Source organism: Heteronotia binoei, chromosome 20, assembly GCF_032191835.1.
Source record: "Heteronotia binoei isolate CCM8104 ecotype False Entrance Well chromosome 20, APGP_CSIRO_Hbin_v1, whole genome shotgun sequence".
Lineage (NCBI taxonomy): Eukaryota > Metazoa > Chordata > Lepidosauria > Squamata > Gekkonidae > Heteronotia > Heteronotia binoei.
The window spans coordinates 1,355,008-1,372,992 of NC_083242.1; the positions used below are offsets into that span (position 1 = coordinate 1,355,008).

Sequence of the window (17,985 nt, forward strand, 5' to 3'; positions counted from 1 at the left end):
TTCCCCTGAGAAGAACATCAGAAGAGCCCTGCTGGATCAGACCAGGGAGGGTCATCTAGTCCAGCCTCCTGCCTCACACAGTGGCCAACCAGTTCCTCTGGAGGGCCAACAACAGGGCAGAGAGGCTGAGGCCTTCCCCTGAGAAGAACATCAGAAGAGCTCTGCTGGGTCAGACCAGGGAGGGTCCATCTAGTCCAGCCTCCTGCCTCACACAGTGGCCAACCAGTTCCTCTGGAGGGCCAACAACAGGGCAGAGAGGCCGAGGCCTTCCCCTGAGAAGAACATCAGAAGAGCCCTGCTGGATCAGACCAGGGAGGGTCATCTAGTCCAGCCTCCTGCCTCACACAGTGGCCAACCAGTTCCTCTGGAGGGCCAACAACAGGGCAGAGAGGCTGAGGCCTTCCCCTGAAAATAACATCAGAAGAGCCCTGCTGGGTCAGACCAGGGAGGGTCCATCTAGTCCAGCCTCCTGCCTCACACAGTGGCCAACCAGTTCCTCTGGAGGGCCAACAACAGGGCAGAGAGGCCGAGGCCTTCCCCTGAGAAGAACATCAGAAGAGCCCTGCTGGATCAGACCAGGGAGGGTCCATCTAGTCCAGCCTCCTGCCCCACACAGTGGCCAACCAGTTCCTCTGGAGGGCCAACAACAGGGCAGAGAGGCTGAGGCCTTCCCCTGAAAATAACATCAGAAGAGCCCTGCTGGGTCAGACCAGGGAGGGTCCATCTAGTCCAGCCTCCTGCCTCACACAGTGGCCAACCAGTTCCTCTGGAGGGCCAACAACAGGGCAGAGAGGCCGAGGCCTTCCCCTGAGAAGAACATCAGAAGAGCCCTGCTGGGTCAGACCAGGGAGGGTCCATCTAATCCAGCCTCCTCTCTCACACAGTGGCCAGCCAGTTCCTCTGGAGGGCCAACAACAGGGCAGAGAGGCTGAGGCCTTCCCCTGAAAATAACATCAGAAAAGCCCTGCTGGGTCAGACCAGGGAGGGTCCATCTAGTCCAGCCTCCTGCCTCACACAGCGACCTGCCAATTTCTCTGGAGGGCCAACAACAGGGCAGAGAGGCTGAGGCCTTCCCCTGAGAAGAGCATCAGAAGAGCCCTGCTGGATCAGACCAGGGAGGGTCCATCTAATCCAGCCTCCTCTCTCACACAGTGGCCAGCCAGTTCCTCTGGAGGGCCTACAACAGGGCAGAGAGGCTGAGGCCTTCCCCTGAAAATAACATCAGAAAAGCCCTGCTGGGTCAGAGCAGGGAGGGTCCATCTAGTCCAGCCTCCTGTCTCACACAGGGGCCAGCCAGTTCCTCTGGAGGGCCAACAACAGGGCAGAGAGGCCGAGGCCTTCCCCTGAGAAGAGCATCAGAAGAGCCCTGCTGGGTCAGACCAGGGAGGGTCCATCTAGTCCAGCCTCCTGTCTCACACAGCGACCTGCCAATTTCTCTGGAGGGCCAACTGCAGGGCACAGAGGCAGAGGGCTCCCCTTCAGTTGCCTCCTGGCTCTGGGATTCCGAGGATTACTGCCTCTAAATGTGGAGGTGCCGCTCAATCACCATGCCTAATAGCCGTTGACAGATTTAGCCTTAATTCTATCTAATCCTCTTAGAAAGCTGTTTATTCCTGCGGCCATCACCAGATCCTCTGGCAGTGAATTCCACCCTTGAGTCACTCTCTGTGTCAAGTATCCTGGTGTCAGAGAAGGCCCTTCGCATCCTGACTCCCTTCTCAATGACGCCCCTCCCATCTTCTGATTGTCATAGGAGGACTCAGAGATCTCCATTCCTGCTCGTATCTGAGGAAGGGAGCATGGAAAGCTCATGCCCTGAAAATGTTGTTCTGGTGCTGGACTCGAACCCAGCTCCTCCTGGCTACTGCAATTAAACACCAGACAGGGCAGGAGAGTCACCTCCCAATCCTTAGGGACTAATGAGCTTCATAAAAGGTGTTCACTTAACAGCAGAATGGCATTGTTAAGGGAAGGGGGCTTGACTCACAGGTAGGGCACCTGTGGGACATGAAGATCCCAGGTTCATTGGGAGGTCCTGGGTTCAAATCCCAGAGGCGCCAATGGAAAGGATTTCAGGGCAGCAGACACAGGGAATGGACTTTCCTCCGCTCAGGGCCCTGATGAAGAGATGGTGGGCCTGACATTGTATAGAGCAGGGGTGGGGGACCTTTTTTCTGCCATGGGTCATATGGATATTTATAACATCATTCGTGGGCCATAAAAAATTACCAACTTAAAAAACAGTGCTCCGCAGAGGGAGAATGATTCAGGCCGGCAAAATTAATGCAAAAAATTGTTTTTCTATTTGATGTCATGTAGGGAGAGCCTAATCTGGTGCACACACACACACACACGGCCCGCCGCCCTAGGCAAATGCCTTGTAGAAAAAGCCCAGCAGGAACTCATTAGCGTAGACCACATCCCCTAATATTAGCATATTAGGTCATATGCTCATTAGCGTATTAGGCCACACCCTTTGGGATAATCAAGTGCAAACTGAACTGTGGCAGTAACTTTTCCAGGCCCTGCAGCAATTCTGGCCGGCCAGCCAGGCCCCAGGGAAGCTGCTGCACAGTACGTCTGGGCCCTGCGATCCCTGCCTGGCCCTGGGGAGGCTGCTGCACAGCACAGCTGGGCCCCACGATCCTCGCTGGCCAGCCAGACCCCAGGGAGACACACCAAGTGACCTCAAGGGCTGTATACGGCCCTCGGGATGGAGGTTCCCCACCCCTGGTAAAGAGCTTTGTGTACTCATATTCACTTATTGTTGCTGTTCTCTGTGACTGGCATGAAGCATTGGAAGCCGGGGATTGGTTAGGCTGGGCTGGTGGCCCCCCCCCCCCCTCCCCGAGTGATCCTGAGTGGGCATATCTTTAAAGATGGAAGATGCATCTCTCTGGATCAGAGTGGTTCATTCAAGCCTGCAGGTATTGGGAGGTTGCTGGGAATTAGCTACCCCTGCCCCCCACCTCCAGCATGGAACTGGCTTCCCCAGCTGTGGGACTCCAGGCCCAAGGGCATGTCAAGATTGCTTTTGTGTCGATTATTTTGTGTAAAATTTCCCCTTTTGTCAATCTGGCTGGTAGAACTGCTTTATTTGATCAAAGCATTCTATTTCTTCTCAGCATCTCGGGATTGGAGGGGGGGGGCTTTAATCTTTCCCTCCCCTACTGCTTTCTCAGTGGAGAGAAGTTCACCCCCAACTTGGGAAAAGCAGTCTGGGGAGAGGACGGAAGTGAGGGGAGAGGTTTCCCCGTGAGAAAAACAGCGGAGAAGGAAAAGGTTGATTTCTCTCTTCCCCACGCCGCCACCTTCTTTGAGGAAAGAAGCGCTTCCAGCTAAATTGGTGCAGGAGAAATATATACAGTTTAAAAGAAACGCAGTCGAAATCATAATGAGTAGCTGAGCTTGTAGCGTCTGGGCCCTGGTGACCCGCGGAGGCAAGCCCTGCCCACAACGACTGATGTTTCCCCCTCTTCCCCCTCCCCCACCCCGCCGCCTCCTTTACTTTCCCCTCTCAGGTGGATTTAATGAAGTGACCAAAAAGAAGGTCTTGGATATGCTGGGATTCCAGAGCATGCAGCTGGAGAAAAGCACGTGGTACGTGTGCGTGAATGCGCGCTCCTCCTGGCTTCTTGGAGCAGGGCTGGGGATGATGAGATCGGCCGCACCTCAGGGGAATAGAGAATCTCTTTTGCGCTCAGAAAGTCCCACGTTCCGCCCCAGCATCTCTAGTTAAGAGGACCAGGTAGCAGGCTCTTTAGCTATCAGTGCTCTCACCCGGATGGCCCAGGCTGGCCTGATCTCGTCAGATCTCAGAAGCTAAGCAGCGTCAGCCCTGGTTAGTCCTTGGAGGGGAGACAACTGAGAAGAAGACTGCAGATTTATACTCTGCCCTTCTCTCTGAATCAGAGACTCAGAGTGTCTTACAATCTCCTATATCTTCTCCTTCCACAACAGACACCCTGAGAGGTGGGTGGGGCTGAGAGGGCTCTCACAGCAGCTGCCCTTTCAAGGACAACTCCTACGAGAGCTATGGCTGACCCAAGGCCATTCCAGCAGGTGCAAGTGGAGGAGTGGGGAAGAAGAAGACTGCAGATTTATACCCCGCCCTTCTCTCTGAATCAGAGACTCAGAGTGTCTTACAATCTCCTATATCTTCTCCCCCCACAACAGATACTCTGTGAGGTGGGTGGGGCTGAGAGGGCTCTCACAGCAGCTGCCCTTTCAAGGACAACTCTTTCAAGAGCTCTGGCTGACCCAAGGCCATTCCAGCAGCTGCAAGTGGAGGAGTGGGGAATCATACCCAGTTCTCCCAGATAAGAGAGCTCTGGCTGACCCAAGGCCATTCCAGCAGCTGCAAGTGGAGGAGTGGGGAATCAAACCTGGTTCTCCCAGATAAGAGAGCTCTGGCTGACCCAAGGCCATTCCAGCAGCTGCAAGGGGAGGAGGGGGGAATCCAACCCGGTTCTCCCAGATAAGAGAGCTCTGGCTGACCCAAGGCCATTCCAGCAGCTACAAGTGGAGGAGTGGGGAATCCAACCCGGTTCTCCCAGATAAGAGAGCTCTGGCTGACCCAAGGCCATTCCAGCAGCTACAAGTGGAGGAGTGGGGAATCCAACCCGGTTCTCCCAGATAAGAGAGCTCTGGCTGACCCAAGGCCATTCCAGCAGGTGCAAGTGGAGGAGGGGGGAATCAAACCTGGTTCTCCCAGATAACAGAGCTCTGGCTGACCCAAGACCATTCCAGCAGGTGCAAGTGGAGGAGTGGGGAATCAAACCTGGTTCTCCCAGATTAGAGAGCTCTGGCTGACCCAAGGCCATTCCAGCAGGTGCAAGGGGAGGAGTGGGGAATCAAACCCGGTTCTCCCAGATAAGAGAGCTCTGGCTGACCCAAGGCTATTCCAGCAGGTGCATGTGGAGGAGTGGGGAATCAAACCTGGTTCTCCAAGAGAAGAATCTGCACACTTCACCACTGCACCAAACTGGCTCTCTTAGGCCTGCCGCCTTGGGGTAGAATTCCCTCTCCACTGGAAGCTTTGGTGTGCTACTTGTAAAAGGAGTCCAGACATTTGGTTTTACCGAAGGTGCCTGTGTTGTGTTTTCTGTATTCCAATTTCAACAAGGAGTCAACCAAAAGACCCAAGGGACTGCTCCGGAGAGGCTGTGGTGGTTTGGGATGGTGGGGGAGGGAAGGGGATGTCTTGCAGCCCTTTTCTCTCTGCCCCTTTGCCAACTGCTATGCCAGCTTAAATCTCACCCCCCTGCCCCAAACGCCTTGTGTCTTCCAGTGTCGGCAACGGGGCCTTTCCAGGCTCAGACATTTATCGGATGGTCGAGCAGGTCAACAACCAGCTGAAAGACTCAGTCGTGAAAGTCTTGGAAGAGGAGAGGTAACCGTTGTGTGGGGAGGGGGCAAAGGGGGGGGGCTGATGGAGGGATGGATTGAATTTATAAAAATGTCCTCCCTTGGAGGGCTCAACGTGGTGCACAACATATAACAGGGTATCAATAAATAAAGCAGTTCGAACAAATTCCATCCGACGAAATGGTACACAGCAAGAATATCTTTGTCCTAGAAGGCCAGGGGCAGCTGCTGGGTTAAATGTGCCTCTCTGGAGGCCACAGTCTGGCTTGGCCCATCGTGACCCCACTTCCTTCCAGTTCTCCGCCTTTTCCGGTGGCCAGAAGGAGAGGAAAGAAGGGAAGACGACCCACCGCGGCTTCAGTGGCTCAGAGGCAGTGTGGAGGGAGCACTGTCAAGGGGAGGGGGTCAGCACAGCACTCGCCTCTCCCTGGCCACCCCCAAAGTCAATCTGTGCCCTGCCCACAACCCTTCTGTCTACCACTCCCTCAGCAACTCGGCCTGGCTGAGAATGGTCATTCTGAGATCTCAAAAAAACCAACCCGTTAAAAACTTTACAGTTTCCTGGGGACTGTAAGGAGTGACAGTGAGATCCGTTTAAGCTGGAAATTTAGATTAACAAAGGGTGATTGACACGTGGAACTAACTGCCACAGGACATGGTGGCAGCTGCAAGCATAGACAGCTTCAAGAGGGGATTGGATATGGAGCAGAGGTCCATCAGTGGCTGTTAGCCACGGGGTATTGTTGGAACTCTCTGTCTGGGGCAGTGATGCTCTGTATTCTTGGTGCATTGGGGGGGGGGGGTGGACAGTGGGAGGGCTTCTAGCCCCACTAGTGGTCCTCCTGATGGCACCTGGTTTTTTGGCCACTGTGTGACACAGAGTGTTGGACTGGATGAACCATTGGCCTGATCCAACATGGCTTCTCTTATGTCTGGGGCAGGGATGCTCTGGCTTCTTGGTGCTCAGGGGACGCCACAGTGGGAGGACTTCTAGTGTCCTGGCCCCATTGATGTACCTCCTGATGGCACTTGGGGGTTTTGGCCACTGTGTGACACAGAGTGTTGGACTGGATGGGCCATTGGCCTGATCCAACAGGGCTTCTCTTACGTTCTTATGTCTGGGGCAGTGATGCTTGGTATTCTTGTGCTTGGGTGGGGGCACAGTGGGAGGGCTTGGGGTTTTTGGCCACTGTGTGACACAGAGAGTTGGACTCGATGGACCATTGGCCTGATCCAACAGGGCTTCTCTTATGTTCTTATATATGTTCTTATGATTTGGTGGTGAGTTGGAAGGGGCCATCTAGACCAACCAGGATCAGCCTAAATCATCCCTGACAAATGTTTGTTCAGCTGCTTCTTAAAGACTGCCAGTGATTGGGGGGGGGAGCTCTCCACCTCCCTAGATAGCTGACCCCACTGGTGAACAACTCGTACTTTAAAAAAGGTTTTCCTAATATCCAGCCAGTTATCTTCCCACCCTTAAACGCGTTATAGCAAGTCCTCCCTTCTGCTGCCAACAGGAACAGCTCCCTGCTGTCCTCTAAGGGACAGCCCTTCAGAGATTTCAAGAGAGCAGACGTGTCCCCCTCCGCCTCCTCTTCTCCAGACTGAACAGTCCCAAATGCCTCAGCCTTTCCTCCCAGGGCATGGTCTCCAGGACCCTAATCACCCTCGTTGCTCTTCTCTGCACCCGCTCCAGTTTGGTGTGGTGGTTAAATGTGCGGACTCTTATCTGGGAGAACCGGGTTTGATTCCCCACTCCTCCATTTGCAGCTGCTGGAAAGGCCTTGGGTCAGCCAGAGCTCTCTTATCTGGGAGAACCGGGTTTGATTCCCCACTCCTCCGCTTGCAGCTGCTGAAATGGCCTTGGGTCAGCCAGAGCTCTCTTATCTGGGAGAACCGGGTTTGATTCCCCACTCCTCCACTTGCAGCTGCTGGAAAGGCCTTGGGTCAGCCAGAGCTCTCTTATCTGGGAGAACCGGGTTTGATTCCCCACTCCTCCCCTTACAGCTGCTGGAATGGCCTTGGGTCAGCCAGAGCTCTCTTATCTGGGAGAACCGGGTTTGATTCCCCACTCCTCCCCTTACAGCTGCTGGAATGGCCTTGGGTCAGCCAGAGCTCTCTTATCTGGGAGAACTGGGTTTGATTCCCCACTCCTCCACTTGCAGCTGCTGGAAAGGCCTTGGGTCAGCCAGAGCTCTCTTATCTGGGAGAACCGGGTTTGATTCCCCACTCCTCCACTTGCAGCTGCTGGAAAGGCCTTGGGTCAGCCAGAGCTCTCTTATCTGGGAGAACCGGGTTTGATTCCCCACTCCTCCACTTGCAGCTGCTGGAAAGGCCTTGGGTCAGCCAGAGCTCTCTTATCTGGGAGAACCGGGTTTGATTCCCCACTCCTCCCCTTACAGCTGCTGGAATGGCCTTGGGTCAGCCATAGCTCTGGCAGAGGTTGTCCTTGAAAGGGCAGCTTCTGGGAGAGCTCTCTCAGCCCCACCCATCTCACAGGATGTCTGTTTGGTGTTGTGGTTAAGTGTGTGGACCCTTATCTGGGAGAACCGGGTTTGATTCCCGACTCCTCCACTTGCACCTGCTGGGATGGCCTTGGGTCAGCCATAGCTCTGGCAGAGGTTGTCCTTGAAAGGGCAGCTGCTGTGAGAGCCCTCTCAGCCCCACCCACCTCACAGGGTGTCTGTTGTGGGGGAGGAAGATAAAGGAGATTGTAAGCTGCTCTGGGCCTTTGACGACGAGTCGTCGTCGTCTTCTCCATTCTGTCCGCATCCTTTTTTGAGCCTCTCTGGTTCTGATCTCCAGCGGGAGAGGGTTGGTTGGCAGAGGGATTGAAGCCAAACTGGCTGGCTGGGGGGGTACCAGAAGCCACCCAGCAACGACTCAAGTTTGTTTCCTGGGCTTGCTCTGCCACTCCGTCTTTCTTGGCTGCCTGAAAGGGGGTGTTTGTCTCCTCTCCTCCTGCCAGCTCCATCAAAGGATGGTTCAGCCAGTACCACCGCAAGCACCAGTTTGGCAACCCCCGGAACATGGAGAGCTTCGGCAGCAAAGTCCTCAAGTGAGTGAAAAGCGGAAGAGGTAGGGGAGGGAATCAGAGGGTCTCTTTCACTCCACGCTGCCAATGAATGAGCTTGAACCTATGAAGCTGCCTTCTACTGAATCAGACCCCCCTTGGTCCACCAAAGTCAGTATTGTCTGCTCAGACTGGCAGTGGCTCTCCAGGGTCTCATAAGCTTCTTCATGCCTATTTGCCTGGACCCTTTTGAGTTGGAGATGCCGGGGATTGAACCTGGGACTTTCTGCTTACCAAGCAGATGCTCTACCACTGAGCCACCGTCCCTCCCCCTCCGTCTTTCGTATGGTGTAATCTGGAGTGGGGAATGGGGAGGGGGGGACTCTCACACTGTCAGGTGGAAAGGAAGTGTGCTGACCTAGAAGAGGACATTTCCCCCCAAATCCCATCATTCCTGCATGCCATCTCAAGAGCTTCAGAAGGTAGTTCCCTGTGAAGAAAATGATGGTGGCAACACCTGGCCACTCACGACTGACTTACAGCAACCCCCCTGAAGAGTTTTGATGCAGGAGAGGAGCAGAGGTGGCTGGCCCTTGCCTACCTCTCTGTAGCAACCCTGGACTTCCTTGGTGGTCTCCTAATGAGGGCCAACTCTGCTTAGATGCCAAGAACTGGTGTCATCGGGCCAGCCTGGGCCACCCAGGGCGGGGCAATGAATAATATAGACTGATTTATATCAGACAAGGAAAGTGAAAGCCTCCTTCTTCCCAAGCTGTATCACTAACTACCGTTACTCAGAAATATTACTAAATATCCAATTATATCATAGACTTAATCGATTAACTAATACTTCTTTATGAACATACATGAAATGGTGTGCAATTCTGGTCACCTCAAAAAGGATATTATAGCATTGGGGAAAGTGCAAAAAAGGGCAACTAGAATGATTACAGGTTTGGAACACTTTCCCTATGAAGAAAGGTTAAAATGCTTGGGGCTCTTTAGCTTGGAGAAACGTCGACTGCGGGGTGACATGATAGAGGTTTACAAGATTATGCATGGGATGGAGAAAGTAGAGAAAGAAGTACTTTTCTCCCTTTCTCACAATACAAGAACTCGTGGGCATTCAATGAAATTGCTGAGCAGTCGGGTTAGAAGGGATAAAAGGAGGTACTTCTTCACCCAAAAGGTGATTAACATGTGGAATTCACTGCCACAGGAGGTGGTGGTGGCTACAGGCATGGCCAGCTTCAAGAGGAGGTTAGATAAAAATATGGAGCAGAGGTCCATCAGTGGCTATTAGCCTCAGTGTGTGTATATATATATATATATATATATATATAAATTTTTGGCCACCGTGTGACAGAGTGTTGGACTGGATGGGCCATTGGCCTGATCCAACATGGCTTCTGTTATGTTCTTATGTGACACAGAGTGTTGGACTGGATGGGCCACTGGCCTGATCCAACAGGGCTTCTCTTATGTGACACAGAGTGTTGGACTGGATGGGCCATTGGCCTGATCCAACATGGCTTCTCTTATGTTCTTAAATGGCTATACAAACATTCAGAAATTCATCTGGACCACATTAAGTACAATAAATTCATTTCAAAGTCCACTGACCACAGGAGTGACCAGTTGTACACAAAATATACACAAGGTGTACTTAATGTGGTCCAGATGAATTTCTGTATTTTTATATAGTCATTTCATGTATGTTCATGAAGAAGTATTGATTAATTCTGTGATAAATGGGTATTTAGTAATACTTTTGAGCAGCGGTAATTAGTGATACAGCTTCAACGTTACAAGCACGGTTTTCTTTTCGTCTTCAACCTTCCATGTTTTTTCCCTCTCTGCCACACTGGCAGAGGCGAGATGAGGCAGAGCTTTTTCAGTGTTGGCACCACCCCTGTTGGAGCTCATTTGGGCCCCAAATTTTTAACCAAGGCAGGGAGGGAGTTCTGTTCTAGCCCATAGGAATTTATGATGATCTTTGGAATGGGAGATATCCCCCCACACACACACTTCCCATGACTCCTCACAGGTCTTCCTCGGCTTGCGAATCCCGTCTTTTAAAACCCGCAAAAATGGATAATGAAAGCAGAGATGTTAATAGCTGCATTATGAGCAACCAGATAACAATCCCCCTGTGCCAAATAAAAAGGGCATTTACTGCCCTTCTAAAAATCTGACCAACTTTGCAGGCTGATGGACCTCCCCCAAGGGAAGGAGCTCCACAGACACCACAGGGGTTTTAGCACCTTGTAACATCCCCCCCCCATCCACCTGGTCAGGTGCAGTGTGGGGCCACAGTGGGTGACCTGAGGGGAGAGGGTGAAGGGAGTTGACCAAGAGAACTTTCCCTCAGTCTCCCAAAAGACGGCAACTTGTGGGCATCCAAAGAAGCTGAGGGGAAAAAGGAAATACTTCTTTACACAGAGAGCGATGAAAAGGTGGGATTTGATGCCAGACAAAAGAGTGACAGCCACTGGAATAAACGGCTTTCAAAAGGGATTTACTAGATTCATGGAGAAGTCTAACAGTGATTCAAGGGAACCTCCCCATTCAGAGGCACTAATCCTTTGAATCCCAGAGCCCGGAGGCAACATCAGGGGAAGGCGTCAGCCTCTCTGCCCTGTCATTGGCTGTCTAGTTGGTCACCATGTGAGATAGGAGGCTGGGCTAGATGGACCTGCACTGATCTAATCCAGCAGAATTGATGTTCTTCTCAGGAGAAGGCCTCCGCTGCCGTGCCTTGTTTTTGACTCTCCAGAGGAACTGGCTGGACTAGATGGACCCTCCCTGGTCTGCTCCTGCAGGGCTCTTCTGATGTTCTTCTCAGGGGAAGGCCTCAGCCTCTCTGCCCTGTTGTTGGCCCTCCAGAGGAACTGGCTGGCCCCTGTGTGTGACAGGAGGCTGGACTAGATGGACCCTCCCTGGTCTGACCCAGCAGGGCTCTTCTGATGTTCTTCTCAGGGGAAGGCCTCGGCCTCTCTGCCCTGTTGTTGGCCCTCCAGAGGAACTGGCTGGCCTCTGTGTGAGACAGGAGGCTGGACTGGATGGACCCTCCCTGGTCTGACGCAGCAGGGCTCTTCTGATGTTCTTCTCAGGGGAAGGCCTCAGCCTCTCTGCCCTGTGGTTGGCCCTCCAGAGGAACTGGCTGGCCCCTTTGTGAGACAGGAGGCTGGACTAGATGGACCCTCCCTGGTCTGACCCAGCAGGGCTCTTCTGATGTTCTTCTCAGGGGAAGGCCTCAACCTCTCTGCCCTGTTGTTGTCCTTCCAGAGGAACTGGCTGGCCCCTGTGTGTGACAGGAGGCTGGACTAGATGGACCCTCCCTGGTCTGACCCAGCAGGGCTCTTCTGATGTTCTTCTCAGGGGAAGGCCTCGGCCTCTCTGCCCTGTGGTTGGCCCTCCAGAGGAACTGGGTGGCCACTGTGTGAGACAGGAGGCTGGACTGGATGGACCCTCACTGGTCTGATCCAGCAGGGCTCTTCTGATGTTCTTCTCAGGGGAAGGCCTCAGCCTCTCTGCCCTGTTGTTGGCCCTCCAGAGGACCTGGTTGGCCACTGGGTGAGACCTGAGGCAACTGACCCCACTCGCCTCTCCTCCATTTTCTCCTCATACCAACCTGCCTCGGGCAGTGAAAGGCCTTCGGGGTCACCTGCTACTGAATCCTTTTAGCTGAAGTTTCCAGGGACTGAATCTAGGCCCTTCCGCCCCTCCCAGAGCTGGTCTGATGCCGTTTGGACTTTGGTTCTAACACAGGTTCTCCTCCCACATACCCCGATTCCCCCTCCCCTCAGGGTCCACGTTGACTGGGAGAGTTCCATCCAAGCCCTCCGCTCACACATGGAGGCCATGTACTTCCCGGACACGGTGGAGGAGTGGATGGAAGAGAACGTCAACCCCCACATGGACCGCCTGCGGGAGTTCGTCCGGGACTTCAAGGAGATCATCCGCCTCAACGCTCGGCCCAAGACCCTCTAGGGGGCTGCAAGATGGCCGCCCGGAAGCAGTCCTCTGGGTTGGCCGCTCCAGGGTTCCCCATTTGACTCCATCCAGGGGAAGGGGTGTGTGTCTTCAGGGGAAGGGGTGTGTGTGTGTTGAGCCTCACAGGGTGGGTTTTGTTTTCCATCACAGAGCCTGGTCCCCCCCCTTGACAGCAGATGCCCCCTAGGCCTAAGCCCTCTCTAGCCTCAGGCAGCAGCCCACAAGAGGGGATTACAAATGGGGGGGGGGGCTATGAATCCTCCATCCAGAAGGGCCAGAGGCCTAAAGCTGGTGGGGGGAAGGTACTGAGCCAAAGACTGAGTGGTCTTTCCCTTCCATGACCCCCCCCCAAGCCCTCTAGCGGTAGCTGTTTCCCCCTCACATCTTTCTCTTTCTGTGTTTACATCTGGGGTTCAGCTGTCCTCCTTGGGGCAGGGGCTGACTGATTCGGGGACACCCAGAGACCCGGCCTTAATATTTCTTCCATGCCCAGATCAGGAACTGTCTTAGGAGATGGACGGCGCGACTTTCCCAGCAACGGCCATTCCCTCGAGGCCTGCCCTGGGTGGCACAGATGACGTGACCACACTGGTGGTACAACCCTTGCATCGAGAGGTTAGGGCAACGGGCACTTTCAGGCCTTCTGGCTGCGGGGGGCAAAGAGGAGCCCACAAATTCCTTCCACGTCCCGGTTTCACACCCCTGACCTCTTTCTCCCCTTTCCTCCTCTTCCCACATCTTAGCCCTACTCTACCAGCCAGTGTTCCCGCCTTGTGTCATAGGGGAAGGACTCTTGCAACTGGTCGGGCCAAGGAGATGCAGACCTTCCTTTGCAGCCAATGAAAGGCAGACAAGATTGGACTACCGTGGTCTTCCTCTCCTGGGAGCCTTCGGCCTCCGCTGGCATCCCCATAGGTGAAGGGAAGGGCTTCCATTCCCAGTGCCAGGGGCTTTGGAATCACACAAGCAGCCTTTGCAGCTGGCTCTCCGAAATCCTGCCTCTTGGCCAGGTGCAATGGAGTGAATGCCCCGAAGCCATCAGGGTGCCAGAGCCCTCCGGGTGTCTTGGCTGCTTTCCCAGGCACCTGTGCAAAATTTGGCCACAAGGAGTGCAGATGAAGCAGGAGCGCCCCCTGCTGTTGCCCAGGCGTCTCCTGAGGGATTTGCTGTCCTCTGCTGCAGTCTGTAAAAAGTGGGTTGGAGGGGAGGGGGGGGGATTGGGGGCATTGCAGCAACAGGCTGTGCCTAAAAGCAGTTCAGCCCTCCTGCTGAGGAACACACAAATCTTTCTTTCCCCCACCTCCCTGTCTTCCCTAAAGAGCCGTCCAAGCTGCCTTGTGATTGGCCTGGGGTGAAGATGAGCTCCCGCCTACCCCATCGCTGGGCCCCTTAGGCTCTTGATGCCCATGATTGACAGCTGTCATCCTGCCCAGACAGAAGCTCTTAGTGGCTTCTGGGCACATTTGGTTCGGTCTCTCCAAGCTGCGGAGACCGAACTCTCTTTTTTTTCCTGTACAGAACAGAGTGCTTCTATGATGTGGATATTAATAATAAAAAGTATTTTTCTAAGGAAATATAGGTCAAAATGCATTTGTTTCCAGTGGTTTCTTAAGGTTCCCTCATTTAATATGGCTCGGAATCCGGCAGGCCCGTGGTGGATTTCTGGGGGCCCTTGCTGCATTGACCCTTCAGTTCCTGAGGCCTATCCTGATGCTGGCCAAAAGGACAAATAAGTTGGCTTGCCGTATCTGTTTCCCAGAGTTACTGACCACCAGCCTATCATAGAATCATAGAGCTGGAAGGGACCTCCAGGGTCATCAAGTCCAACCTCCTGCACGATGCAGGAAATTCACAAATACCTACCCTCCCATGCACACATATCCCCCATGACCCCTTCTCCATACCCAGAAGGTGGGAAGAAAACCCTCCAAGATCTCTGGCCAAACCAGCCTGGAGAGAAATTGCTGCCTGACACCAAAGTGGCAACCAGCATTTCCCTGGGTGGGTAAGAAAAGGACGTTTCTCCAGCTCATGGCAGCTGAAAGGGATGTTTCTGAGCAAGAAGAGGGAAATAGTGAACAAGGAACAGGCACCCCATGAAGCTGTGGCAGCCGGGGCTGTTGCTGAACCTGCAGAATTGCAGCCTGCCAGCCAGAGAGCCAGTTTGGTGTAGTGGTTAAGTGTGCGGACTCTTATCTGGGAGAACCAGGTTTGATTCCCCACTCCTCCACTTGCACCTGCTGAGATGGCCTTGGGTCAGCCATAGCTCTGGCAGAGGTTGTCCTTGAAAGGGCAGCTGCTGTGAGAGCCCTTTCCAGCCCCACCCACCTCACAAGGTGTCTGTTGTGGGGGAGGAAGGTAAAGGAGATTGTGAGCCGCTCTGAGACTCTTCGGAGTGGAGGGCGGGATAGAAATCCAATATCTTCTTCTTCTTCTTCTTCTTCCTCCGCTTGCAGCTGCTGGAATGGCCTTGGGTCAGCCAGAGCTCTCTTATCTGGGAGAACCGGGTTTGATTCCCCACTCCTCCGCTTGCAGCTGCTGGAATGGCCTTGGGTCAGCCAGAGCTCTCTTATCTGGGAGAACCGGGTTTGATTCCCCACTCCTCCGCTTGCAGCTGCTGGAATGGCCTTGGGTCAGCCAGAGCTCTCTTATCTGGGAGAACCGGGTTTGATTCCCCACTCCTCCGCTTGCAGCTGCTGGAATGGCCTTGGGTCAGCCAGAGCTCTCTTATCTGGGAGAACCGGGTTTGATTCCCCACTCCTCCGCTTGCAGCTGCTGGAATGGCCTTGGGTCAGCCAGAGCTCTCTTATCTGGGAGAACCGGGTTTGATTCCCCACTCCTCCGCTTGCAGCTGCTGGAATGGCCTTGGGTCAGCCAGAGCTCTCTTATCTGGGAGAACCGGGTTTGATTCCCCACTCCTCCGCTTGCAGCTGCTGGAATGACCTTGGGTCAGCCAGAGCTCTCTTATCTGGGAGAACCGGGTTGGATTCCCCACTCCTCCACTTGCACCTGCTGGAATGGCCTTGGGTCAGCCAGAGCTCTCTTATCTGGGAGAACCAGGTTTGATTCCCCACTCCTCCACTTGCACCTGCTGGAATGGCCTTGGGTCAGCCAGAGCTCTCTTATCTGGGAGAACTGGGTTTGATTCCCCACTCCTCCGCTTGCAGCTGCTGGAATGGCCTTGGGTCAGCCGGAACTCGCTTATCTGGGAGAACCGGGTTTGATTCCCCACTCCTCCACTTGCACCTGCTGGAATGGCCTTGGGTCAGCCAGAGCTCTCTTATCTGGGAGAACTGGGTTTGATTCCCCACTCCTCCGCTTGCAGCTGCTGGAATGGCCTTGGGTCAGCCGGAACTCGCTTATCTGGGAGAACCGGGTTTGATTCCCCACTCCTCCACTTGCACCTGCTGGAATGGCCTTGGGTCAGCCACAGCTCTCTTATCTGGGAGAACTGGGTTTGATTCCCCACTCCTCCGCTTGCAGCTGCTGGAATGGCCTTGGGTCAGCCAGAGCTCTGGCAGAGGTTGTCCCTGAAAGGGCAGCTGCTGTGAGAGCCCTCTCAGGCCCACCCACCTCACAGGGTGTCTGTTGTAGGGGAAAAAGATACAGGAGATTGTAGGCCACTCTGAGACTCTAGGGCAGGGTATAAATCTGCAGTCTCCTTCCTTCCTTCCATATTCTCTTCTCTCCATCCCTTGGGCAGCCAGTTAGCAGCTGCGGTCATCTCGGTACACCCCACATCTGCTTTGACCTTTTGCATCTGCAGGGGAGTTCTTGTGCCCATTTGTCTGAGCGTGAGGCTCTGTCCCTTGCAGGACCAGCAGATGAGATAAAGGAAGAGCATTGGCTCTTGGACACGCTTATCCACATCTGAGCAGGCATTCCAGTAATGGCTGCCACAAAAACACAGCCGGCTCAGAGAGCGAAGCAGAGTGGTGACATTCGCGTGCGGTTGGAGGGGACCTTGGTGGGAAGATTAAAGGCCTTGGGTTTCCTCAGCAGTCTGTCAGCTGCGCCTCCCTCTCTGCACTGATGCTTCTCCCGTGTTTGTTAGCAGAGAGGAGGGAGAGAGAGAAGGCTTTGCAGAAATGGGGGACATTCTAGAGGCAGCGTGACGGCCCCCCGCAGCTTTCCAGCATGCCCAGCCAAGATCTGGCGGGTCGCTCCTTCAGAGGTGAGAGACAGCCTGGCTTTCCATCAGCCAATAATCTCTGCATCTTTGCGCCGAGACCCCCTGCCATCATTTCATTCCTGGGCTTCTTGACAGTGGCCGCTGGGGGAGCTGTGCTCCTTTGGCATGAGGAGGCCTTTCCACCAAGAGATGGAGCCCTTCTCGCACACTTCCAAGGGGCACAGCTGCATCCTCCACAGGTGCCCTCCAACCCTTCGCCAGCCTGCCCAGTGCCAGCGCTTCCATCTAGGTCTGGGAGCGGCTTTTCCGCAGCTGCTCAGGAAACTTCTAGTCTCTGTGCTCCTCATTTATTATCTTTCCCTGCCAAAATCTTGGCTCTCAAAGCTGATGGCGGTAATAAAAAATGTCAGTTGCAGCATCTTTGTAAAAGGAGCTCGCAGGAAGAGGTGCTGGATTCGGCCTTGTGCAGAGGTGCTGGGAAGGACCTCCCGTCTTCTTCCCCCTTTGCCCCCCTGGGGGTGGTGCTCGCCCCCTTCTGGCTCGTTCCCCCCGCTTCTCTGGGTCACCCCGACAGAGGCCGTAATTCAGAACAGGTCTCGAGGCCTGGAACGGCCTTGGGACGAAGCCAGGAATGCGTCTCCTTCCAGAGCATCTCCAAAGCAGGAGAGTAATTGCAGCCCTCCTCGCCCGCCCTCTGTGTGGAATACACATTTGGAGCACAGTGACAAACCTGGAAAGCAGAGCGAGGAGAGGGGCTCTTGAGGAGAAGAGAGGCCTTGCATCGCCTGTGCCAAGTTCTCCTGCTTTTTTTGCTCTCTCGCTGCAGAAAACGATGCATCCTTCTTGCTCCTTCCTTTGCCTCTCCCCCCTGCTGAGCCATGCGCTTCTCGCAGCGGCAGGAGAAATGTATGCACAGGGCTGGTCCCAGCTCCAACGCAGCGCGGAATCTGGGTCACTCCTGTTTCAGCGCTTCGTTTCCCCAAGACGGGATTCTTTCTCTGGCAGGGATGTCTGCCTCTACAAAGGCAGCCTGGAGCTCGGTGCGGCTGCTGCCCGCAGGGAAGGAGGCATGCCGGGGAGACAGCCAAGGCCTCTTTCTGCTGGACTGGCTTTGCGGCTGAGAGACTCTGTTCTCCGAGTGGTTTCAGGGTCAGCCTGGGCTGGGTTGCTTCAGGCAGCATGGGGGTGGGGCGTGTTCACGGAGTTGGGCCCTCCTCCATGGGCAAAAAAGGGGAGCCCTTGCATGTAGAAAACTAGATTGCAAGCCTCCTTCCGGTAATCTGAACTCCTTGCAGGTAGAAAGCTAGCAGCGCAGTCCTAGATGGTTACCCGCTTCCTAAATCCATGGGCTTGGAATGGTGTAACTCCACTTAAGAGTTGAACTGTACAAGTAGGGTTGCCAATCCCCAGGTGGGGGCAGGGGATCCCTCGGTTTGGAGGCCCTCCCCCTGCTTCAGAGTCATCAGAAAGCGGG

At 54.3% G+C, this 17,985-nt stretch overlaps 1 protein-coding gene across 1 annotated transcript in view; it reads left to right on the forward strand.

Annotated features, from left to right (window-relative positions):
- Positions 1-13,953, forward strand: part of LOC132588482 (hexosaminidase D-like) — a 38,886-nt gene extending 24,933 nt beyond the window's left edge. The window contains exons 11-14 of the mRNA XM_060260881.1: positions 3,522-3,600; positions 5,291-5,392; positions 8,339-8,428; positions 12,193-13,953. Coding sequence (XP_060116864.1) covers positions 3,522-3,600; positions 5,291-5,392; positions 8,339-8,428; positions 12,193-12,376 — 455 coding nt within the window. The 3' untranslated portion in view covers positions 12,377-13,953. The remainder of the gene's footprint in view (positions 1-3,521; positions 3,601-5,290; positions 5,393-8,338; positions 8,429-12,192) is intronic.
- Positions 13,954-17,985: the final 4,032 nt, after the last annotated feature.